The 10,320-nt window shown below is 41.4% G+C and overlaps 1 protein-coding gene across 2 annotated transcripts; it reads left to right on the forward strand.

The window, feature by feature from the left end:
- The first annotated feature begins 237 nt into the window (after window positions 1-237).
- LOC311146073 (collectin-11-like) lies at window positions 238-5,545 on the forward strand. 2 transcript variants are annotated; one of them, XM_084182539.1, is made up of 7 exons: window positions 238-404; window positions 905-1,059; window positions 2,497-2,568; window positions 3,300-3,371; window positions 3,466-3,519; window positions 3,615-3,710; window positions 3,916-5,545. In XM_084182539.1, the coding sequence occupies exons 2-7, from the start codon at window positions 930-932 to the stop codon at window positions 4,323-4,325; spliced, it is 834 nt and encodes a 277-aa protein (XP_084038665.1). In that variant the 5' UTR covers window positions 238-404; window positions 905-929; the 3' UTR covers window positions 4,326-5,545. The 2 variants fall into 2 exon arrangements, with proteins under 2 accessions (XP_084038665.1, XP_084038666.1); XM_084182540.1 differs by having other exon boundaries at window positions 3,934-5,545.
- Window positions 5,546-10,320: the final 4,775 nt, after the last annotated feature.

A 10,320-nucleotide genomic window follows, 5' to 3' on the forward strand; every position in this document is an offset into this window, starting at 1 on the left:
GTTTTGCAACGAAGACAAGATTCTCTATTGGACAAATTCAGGTAGGTCCCTTCCCGTTTCGTTCCATTTGCTCTGCTTGCTTCCGTTTGGTTCCTAGAGTAAATGGTTTCCGTTGCAAAATGTTTTGAATCCGACTAATGAATACACCCCAGACGTGGATGCTGTCAGTGACCCCCTCGCTTTCCCATCCAATTATCTCTGAGACCCCAGCTGCCCCTGGCTTTATCTGTGAAACTGTTTATGGAAGACCTATCACACACATTCTACGGTCCTGAGGAGGAAAAATGAAATCCTTTGAAAAGACCACCAGTGTGCAAACCCCTGTTAACTCAAGAGGATAATTTGGGAAAATCCTCAAGCTGAAGCTACTTGCTGCTTTGGGGATCTGGAAAACTCCACAAAAGGTAGGTTACATTTAGAACTGTTGATGTGACTCCAGACCCATATGATATGCTCTGTGTATGCCATGATGAAGCAAGCTTGGTTGGTTTGTCTTTGGATGTTTGTCTGTATGCGATCCGTCACAGCACATTGTCTTGTTTCATCTGGAATGTCCCAAGGCACTTTAAGGGAATTTAAGCCAGAGAAGAACATTTGGTCTTATGTCAGGAAACTTCTGGCCTAGGCTACTAAGTTTTAGTCAATCACATTGTTTTGTATTGAGTGATGTGATAGTTGATTTGAGGTCTAAAATCAGTTGTTCTGATGTACTGTATAAAAGCAAACTATCACATAGGACTGAAGAATCATTGCTCATATCTGCGTTAATTGTACAACGGTGCCAACCATGACATTGTATTTTCTCAATTGTCTGCCAATCAGTCTTACCTCAGCTCTCTTAGTGTATCTATTTGTGTGTGTGTGTATTTGCCATTCAGTGAATATCTAATTAAATGTCTTCCAGTCCATCAACCCGTCCATGTTGCAGGATGAGAGCAGAGGAGCTGATGCCTTGTGTACTTATCACTCTACTGGGGCTGACCCTGATGGAGTCAGCTCACGGACAGCACATCTCAGACGAACCCTGCTCTGTCCAGATCCTCGTCCCAGGACTCAAAGGCATATACACTGAGTGTACAAAACATTAGGAACACCTTCCTAATATTGAGTCGCACCCCCTTTTCCCCTCAGAACAGCCTCAATTCATCGGGGCATGGAATGTACAAGGTGTCAAAAGCATTCCATAGGGATGCTGGCCCATGTTGACTACAATGCTTTACACAGTTGTGTCAAGTTGGCTGGATGTCCTTTGGTTGGTGGACCATTCTTGATACACATGGGAAACTGTTGAGCATGAAAAACCCTGCAGTGTTGCAGTTCTTGACACACTCAAACCGGTGTGCCTGTCACCTACTACCATACCCTATTTAAAGGCACTTATCTAAATATTTTCTCTTGCCCATTCACCCTCTGAATGGCACACATACACAATCCATGTCTTAATTGTCTCAAGGCTTAGAAATCCTTATTTAACCTGTCTCCTCCCCTTCATCTACACTGATTGAAGTGGATTTAACAGGTGACATCAAAAAGGGATCCAGTTCCTAATGTTTTGTACACTCAGTGTAATTCACACACAATAGAGCCCCACAGTGGAGGTGTCATAATACCCATAAAACCTAGCGGTCAAACATTCCAATCGTTTATCCACCATTTTTCCCATAGGGAGTTTAGAAACACTTTAAATAAGGGCTGTGTTTTGTGTAGGCTTACCCTGGCGAGACGTTTTGATAACCATGTAAATCTCTCTCGGACAAGGTGACTTATCAATATATTGGGCTCTATTTACTCTGATTCGAAAATGCTATTTAGCGACAAAGTCTACATCATGCAAAACTACAAATCCCTGCAAGCTCCTGCACGTCATCTCTATCTGACACCTTTGCTAACAGGTATTGTGTCAATTTTAAAACTTGCACAAGACAATTCACAGAATTTGAGCCAATTTATGAATTACTACATTTAGCTAACATTAGATAGTTAATCCAGAGATTCTTACCTTTGTCTCGATTCGGCAGTCTCCTCCAGATCATCATGGCATTTGTAGTTCTTTATGATAGCCACATTAGCAGCTAATTAGCATTTCATTTTTGGGGGGTAAATATAGGCGAATATATCGTATATTGTCCTAGAGAGATTTGCACGGTTATGAAAATGTCACGCCAGGGTAAGACTACACAAAACACAGCCCTTATTTTAAGTCTTTCTAAAATCCCCTGTGGGAAAAATGAATGGTGCAAAAACGATTAGAAACATTTCCCTGTTTGACCGCTAGGTTTTATGGGTATTATGACTCATACTGTGGTACTCTATACACTCACGCCTTCATAAAAAATGAAGGAATATGAAAACATGCTCAGAAAACACATAGGGCTCATTTCATAGGGTTGCACTGTGCACTATTTATCAACAATAGTAACATAACATTCCAGAGTTGTGAGGTTGTTGATCCATTAAGCTTTTTTTGATTCGTGAAGCTTTCTCTCCATTTGACAGGAGAGCCAGGAGAAAAGGGAGAGAAAGGGACACCTGGGAGACCAGGAAGAGTGGGTCCACTAGGGGAGATAGGTAAGCCTCCATCTTTGAAAACAGAAACAAATACAATGTGCAGTATTCTCTCTGTACAGGTGCTATGCTTCATCCCTCACAATATCACAAAGTGTTGATGACTCCTCTATGGAGGCTTGGGAAACTTGAGAAATAGATTGATTGGTAATTTGGCAGTGGCTGTTTTTTCAGCTTCGGAGAATGTTGGGTGTAGTTATCTGCTTGAGAATTTGGTTGTCATGAAAAGCTGTTTAAACATCACTTCTGATTGAGCTTTGGAAAGGTATTTGGATAACCCTTTGGTCTCTCACTATGGTGTCTCACTACACTTGTGGACAAATGTATTTTACAAGAGACGAAAACCATACAGATTTTGTTCAGAATGGTTAAGAACATGATTCTAGAGTTTATTTAATTGGACTGTTATTGTCTATGAACTAGGGTAAAGATCACAGCATGCGTTGACAATAATTTCTCCAAGAGGATGTTGTGCTCTGGTTACATCGCTGCTAGGGAGTCCAGAGCAGCAGAATGTTTACTTTAGGTCAGAGGTCGTGTGAGAAACGCTACCCAGAATCCCCTGAATCACTGACCGGTGCTGACTGCAGCTGTTGATGATGGCTGGTGGAGGCTGACATCAAAGACAGATTAAATGCTCACATGGAGGCTTTGTTATTTACCCCAATTATTCATTTGATTCTGAAATCAATCACAGAACACCTCTAGTTACAGTGACACATGTTTCCCTGCAGGACATACTGGAGTTAAAGGACAGAAGGGTATTATGGGACATTATGGGAAAATGGGCCCCTGTGGAGTCAAAGGTAGGAAAAAACCCAGAAGAACATGCGTTTGCACTAGTGTTTTGGGATGCATTACCATATTTTCCACGTACTTTGACAATGTTTCCACGCACAGGTTTAAAAGGAGATATGGGGGATCCTGGGCCAATGGGCCCGAATGGTGATCCAGGTACAACATTTATTTGTTTGGAGTAACATTACAGGTCTAGTTAACAATACGTCCACAAAGAATTAGGAAAATATGTATTCCTTTTGTCTCATCAGGTGTTCCATGTGAATGCACGCCCCTGAGGAAGATGATTGGTGAGATGGACATCCTAGTGGCCCAGTTATCCAATGAGATGAAGTTCATCAAAACTGGTACGCTTTTAGGATGTCTGGTTTATAGTAAAGTATGAATGTTGAATTAGGAATTTCCAAAGAGTAACGCAAAGGTAAAGACATCAGTTTATTTTCAGTATCACTCTCATCTATGACCAATTTGCTTTATTTGCTTCCGTGCACAATGTGAATGCTGGGTATATATGTCAGTGTGATTATAGAAATACAAGTGCTCATTTTTCAGCACTGCCCTCCCCTGCAGCTGTCGCCGGCATCAAAGAGACCGACAGTAGGGTCTATCTGCTAGTCAAGGAGGAGAAGCGTTACACAGATGCTGAGGTCTATTGTCAGGGAAGGGGTGGACACCTGGCCATGCCCAAGGACGAGGGGGCCAACGCGGCCATCGCTGGGTACATCACTGAGGCGGGCCTGAGCCGGGTGTACATTGGCATCAACGACATAGACCGCGAGGGCCATTTCACCTACGTGGATCGCTCCCCCATGAGCACCTTCAGCAAGTGGAGGGAAGGGGAACCCAACAATGCCTACAGGGATGAGGACTGTGCTGAGATGGTGGCGGCGGGGGACTGGACAGATGTGGCCTGCCATCCCACCATGTACTTTGTGTGTGAGTTTGACAAGGACAGTGTCTGAGGGGCATTTTGTTGAGAGTGGTAGTGAGTTGGAAGGGAGGGCAAAGGACTTCATTGGAGCTGCATGACAGAGAGAGGCTTCAATTATAGAGAAGCCTTTTATAGAGTTATACAGATGTTGTTCAGTGTGTAGAATTATTTTGACACATCTGCATTTGTTTAATCACCCACCAGTGCTAAATATCATTGTACATTATAGAATACTGTGTATAGAATACTGTGTATTGACGTACATTTTTCCAGGATTCTTCTTTTTTGACTTGAAAGTTTGATTTGAATGGATGCTGTTTTTATAAACCTTTGCATTGAATGGCTATATCAACTTTCCCTTTGATCTCTTAATCTGATTGTTTTCAACAACAACAAGAAATATATAACTCATTCTTTTTTGGGGTCTGTTTCTTGTCATGTTTATGTGAGTTATGTTAGATGTTAGGTCAGATACTGTATCTTGAAGTATACTAATTATATGTATTACTTTAGTTTATTAGCCATTACTTTACTATCTTTTGTTAAAGTAATTAGTTAAAAACATTTGAAGTTATTTATTTAGTCTTTTTTTTATTTCTTTTTTAAAAATGTATTCACAGTACTGAATATTGGACGTGAAAAATACTATATTGCTTTAATATGGACCATGCAAACTCAACAAAGTAGTGAGTTACTGTAGATGCTAAATGTATTTACTATTACCTAATACATGTTGGAAAATACACAACCATGTCTTGTAGTATGTTCATATTGTTGGTCCGTTATCTTTTTATGAAAGTAGTTTCTTGGAATGCACACTTACAGGAAGTACAGACAAGCTAGCTAGGTAGGTTGGCATAGAGTAGTTGGGGATGGGCTTGAAAGTGCATGTGAGCTCTACATTTACATTTACGTCATTTAGCAGACGCTCTTATCCAGAGCGACTTACAAATTGGAGGTCTGTCAGATGTCTTGACTTCTGCCGTGTGCCTTGACTTCAATGATGGTGCAGAGGTTATGTAGCTGAAATTAGTCAGATAATTAATGGTTTCTGGTAAATTATGGGATATTCATCAGCAAAAACAGAAACAAATAAAATGTCTGTTTTACCAATAGGCTTTCAAGGACTGAATGAAGTATCTCTATTATAAAATATGGAACAGTGTCCTCAGGGATGCAGATGGTGAAATATTTGGTTTGGTATTGCTCATTTGCCTGTAATGTACAAAATAAACACTGATACTAATAGTAGTTTATTTATATTTTATGATTTTTTAATTTACAAGTTGGTAAACGCTATATAACTGTCCTACTGGTGTATTCTGTAGGCTACTGCCACCTAGTGGTCAATAGTGAAACACTCCTACCAATGTTCACTGTTGATCTCCTCACATAGAGCAATCGGGAATGTTTTTCCAATGTGTTACCAAATTAAAATGATGTTCACAATTTATAATGGAAAGATAAGAAAGACACAAACCAGATGTGGCTATTTCTAGGAAACCAAAATATACTGACAACACATCATTCAATTTCAACCGGCATACCTTGCATGTGAACCTATGAACTTATAGACTAATAGGTTTCTGACCCTTGCAGATCATCTACAATTTCATTAAAACAATTACAGTCCTTAAAATGACCTTTTCCTCTCATACCAATGTTTATAAAACAAGTCCCATGTTACTCTATAGGCATACCTCTAATCCGACCAGATACAGAAGCAAAAGGTCTGGATAACTGTCTGCTCACGATGTAACACTAACGTCTTTATTACATCTGGTGAAAACATTTGATGCCATGACCTTTGAAAGGTTAGACACAAAAATGACATGTGATCAGAAAATTGTAACAGTAATCTTTTGCAATGAAGACCATATCCCAAATCAATTATACTGTAGTTCCATCTAACAACAGATCACCTTATACTGATAGATTATGAGTGAGCAGCATACAGTGCCTTCGTAAAGTGTTCAGACCCATTGACTTTTTCCACATTTTGTTATGTTCTAAAATGGATTTAAAAAAATAATAATCCTTAGCAATCTACACACAATACCCAATAAGGACAAAGCGAAAACAGGTTTTTAGAAACTTTTACAAATGTATTAAAAATATAAAACAGAAATACCTTATTTACATAAGTATTCAGATCCTTTGCAATGAGACTCGAAATTGAGCTCCGGTGCATCCTGTTTCCATTGATCATCCTTGAGATATTTCTACAACTTGGTTGGAGTCCACCTGTGGTCAAGTCAATTGATTGGACATGATTTGGAAAGGCACACACCTGTCTATATAAGGTCCCACAGTTGACAGTGCATGTCAGAACAAAGCCCAAGCCATGAGGTCGAAGGAATTGTCCATAGAGCTCCGTGACAGGATTGTGTCTGGGAAAGGGTACCAAAATCTGGGAAAGGGTACCAAAAAATTTCTGCAGCATTGAAGGTCCCAAGAACATAGTGGCCTCCATCATTCATAAATGGAAGACGTTTGGAACCACCAAGTCTCTTCCTAGAGCTGGCCGCCCGGCCAAACTGAGCAATCGGGGGAGAAGGGCCTTGGTCAGGGAGGTGACCAAGAACCCCATGACAGAGCTCCAGAGTTCCTCTGTAGAGATGGGAGAACCTTCCAGAAGGACAACCATCTCTGCAGCACTCCACCAATCAGGCCTTTATGGTAGAGTGGCCAGACGGAAGCCACTCCTCAGTAAAAGGCACATGAAAGCCCGCTTGGAGTTTGCCAAAAGGCACCTAAAGGACTCTCAGACCATGAGAAACAAGATTCTCTGGTCTGATGAAACCAAGATTGAACTCTTTGGCCTGAATGCCAAGCATCACATATGGAGGAAAACTGGCACCATCCCTACGGTGAAGCATGGTGGTGGCAGCATCATGCTGTGGGGATGTTTTTCAGCGGCAGGGACTGGGAGACTAGTCAGGATCGAGGCAAAGATGAACAGAGCAAAGTACAAATAGATCCTTCATGAAAACCTGCTCCAGAGCGCTCAGGACCTCAGACTGGGGCAAAAGTTCACCTTCTAACAGGACAATGACCCTAAGCACACAGCCAAGACAATGCAGGAGTGGCTTCGGGACAAGTCTCTGAATGTCCTTGAGTGGCCCAGCCAGAGCCCGGACTTGAACCCGATCTAACATCTCTTGAGAGACCTGAAAATATTTGTGCAGCAACGCTTGTAGTGTCATACCCAAGAAGACTTGTTGCTGTAATCGCTGCCAAAGGTGCTTCAACAAAGTACTGAGTAAAGGGTCTGAATACTTATGTAAATGTGATATTTCAGTTTTTTATTTATTTATAAATTAGCAACAATTTCTTAAAACCTGTTTTTGCTTTGTCATTATGGGGTATTGTGTGTAGATTGATGAGGGGAAAAAGGAATGTAATACATTTTAGAATAAGGCTGTAATGTAACAAAATGTGGAAAAGGTCAAGGGGTCTGAATACTTAACGAAAGGCACTGTAGAGTCACTCCTCCTGTCAGGAGCTGACAGTCTTAATAGGGGAAAATTCATGTTGGCATGGAGCCCCTGACTAGAACTCCATATATGGGCATAGCTGCATCATCTAGAATGAATGTTGGAATGGGGTCCTTGCAGGAACTCCATATATGGGCCCAACAGGAAGTCCTTTTGTGGGCATAGTAATTCGTTTTGGTAAATGACTACACCTGAGCTCAATCTGAATCAAGAGTTTTCAGGCTAGCACAGGTTGGTTCTGATCAGGTCGTCAAGTGATGATGGATGATTTGTGCATGGCGCTGTAGCAAAGATATTGCTGCTGCAGATTGGTAGGATTCAATAGAGGGCACTTAGGCTGTGTAATAGTGCTTTTAAGACTGCACCTGTTGAGGCCTTACAAGGGTAACTGTCTCAACAGGGTTTTTTTGGCTTTGGATTGGAAAAATGGTAGCAGAGTAGGGTCTCAGGGATCTGGTAATAGGGCGGCACACAATTGGCACAGCGTCGTCCGGGTTTGGCCGGTGTAGGCCGTCATTGTAAATAAGAATTTGTTCTTAACTGACTTGCCTAGTTAAATAAAGGTAAAATAAAAAATAAAAATCTGTGGCACTGGGGAATGTTCCTCCATAGTTCTTTCCAAAGCCTTATGTGGATTTGAATCTGATTGAGGAAGAGGAGTGGTGTGACGTTGGTAATGTGAGTACACAAGTAGATTTTTGACAGTGTAACAGGGTTAGGAGTTCTGCCAATCCAGCACCTGTTAATTGTTAAGTTCCTGCCTGAGAAAAATAAAGGTGTGGTCATACCTGTGGTCCTGTGTCTCTGTGGTGGTAAACTTGGGGAAATGTTGCCAGAAGTTTCCGACCCTACTGTTATGCTTGTTTACGCTGAGCTGCACTGGAGTCGGAACGCAATCATGGTTACATTAAGGCACCTTAGAGCTGGAGCTAGATATGGGTTGGACAATGTACCTCAATGCAGGTATGTGATATGCCACTGTACTCCAAATGTTACCTTTATCCACACTGATACATTGAGATTGGAATACTGCTAGTTTTCCTGAAAACTGCCCTTTTCGTCCTCATGGTAGCTAGTCACCACAGCCATTTTGGAATGGCAGTGTCAGCCAATCAACTCCTTAGTAGTTCAACGCGACGTGCCATTCCATAATGGCTGCAGTGGCTACTGCTATATAGCATGAGGACGAAAAGGGCAGTTTTCTGGGAAAACTAGCAGTATTTCAATTTTGTCATTTTAGCAGATGCTCTTATCCAGAGCCATTTACAGTAGTGAGTGCGTACATTTTCACACTGCTCCCCCATGGAAACCAATCCCACAACCCTGCCGTTGCAAGCGCCATGCTCTAGCAACTGAGCCACACAGGACCACAGTGCGCCTGTATCAGTGAGGATAAAGGTAACATTTGGAATAAAGTGGCATATCCCATCCCTGCATTGAGCTTAGTTTTCCAAGCCACATCTTGCGCTGGCTCTGCTGCATCTTAATCAACAGTTGCTACATCTATTTTTGGACTTATAAATTGATGATATGAACCCATTGATTCTTGAAGAATATAATTTATAAATGCCTCATGAGCTTAGCTCAACTGTGGTACCCCATCAGAACCCAAAATATAGGCTTGTTTTACTCCAAGGTCTGTAAACTAAGTAAATGTAAACAAAAACTATATAGCCTCAAAACATGGTTAAAACTATACTTGTGATATCATGGATGGTCAGTCCTTGCATCCAAAGCTCAGCTGGTAGAGCACGGCACGGCGCTTGTAACGCCAAGGTAGTGGGTTCAATCCCTGGGACCACCCATACACAAAAAAATAAAAATGTATGCACGCATGACTGTAAGTCGCTTTGGATAAAAGCGTCTGCTAAATATTATATTACATGAATTTGAGAGTGGTTACATTTCTCCAGCCCCATCCCTCAGCTTTTTACCGAAACAAACGGGGAGTACGCATTATTGTTTCTACTGTTGATTGTTGCTTTAAGGTAAGGGTTGAGGTTAGGTTTAGTGTAGGGACATCCCAAGGATCCCGGATAGCAATACCCAGAAGGATCCTGACTGGAGGAAGGTTACTGGGTTATCACGGACGGTCCAGATTTCAGACTGACAGGTAGGCTCAATAGAGCTGAGTGCAGACTATATGTGATGGAACTGACTCCAGACAAGGTCACCAGATACAGCTTTGGAGTAATCCGCTCATATCTGGTTTCTATCTCTCCTTGAAGTCTTAAACGTTGATACTCATTTAACCTCTGGAATCCAGACAAAGGTTTATCATTATTTAATTTGAGATTGTCTCAACAACACTATTTTAAAGATTCAACAGGGCATCCAAAATTAAATCATACTGTAAACCAAACCCAAATTCAGATCAATTTTGTATACGCATGGCACGGTTCTTTTGATAAAGCACAGTATGAGTGGTCCCTTAAGTCATGAATAATGAACACAGAGATGATTAATTATGCATCCCATTGACCAGGAGAGTGTCTGGCAAAAACCAATTAGCTACTGTTGTAGTGGTGA

The sequence above is a fragment of the Coregonus lavaretus genome (assembly GCF_964263955.1).
Source record: "Coregonus lavaretus genome assembly, chromosome: 18".
NCBI lineage: Eukaryota > Metazoa > Chordata > Actinopteri > Salmoniformes > Salmonidae > Coregonus > Coregonus lavaretus.

Coding starts and splice junctions, on each gene's coding strand:
- LOC311146073 (XM_084182539.1), top strand. CDS start 930: ATGAGAGCAGAGGAGCTGATGCCTTGTGTACTTATCACTCTACTGGGG. Junction 3,520..3,614: donor GGGCCCGAATGGTGATCCAG/GTACAACATTTA, acceptor TTGTCTCATCAG/GTGTTCCATGTGAATGCACG. Junction 3,711..3,915: donor GATGAAGTTCATCAAAACTG/GTACGCTTTTAG, acceptor CTCATTTTTCAG/CACTGCCCTCCCCTGCAGCT.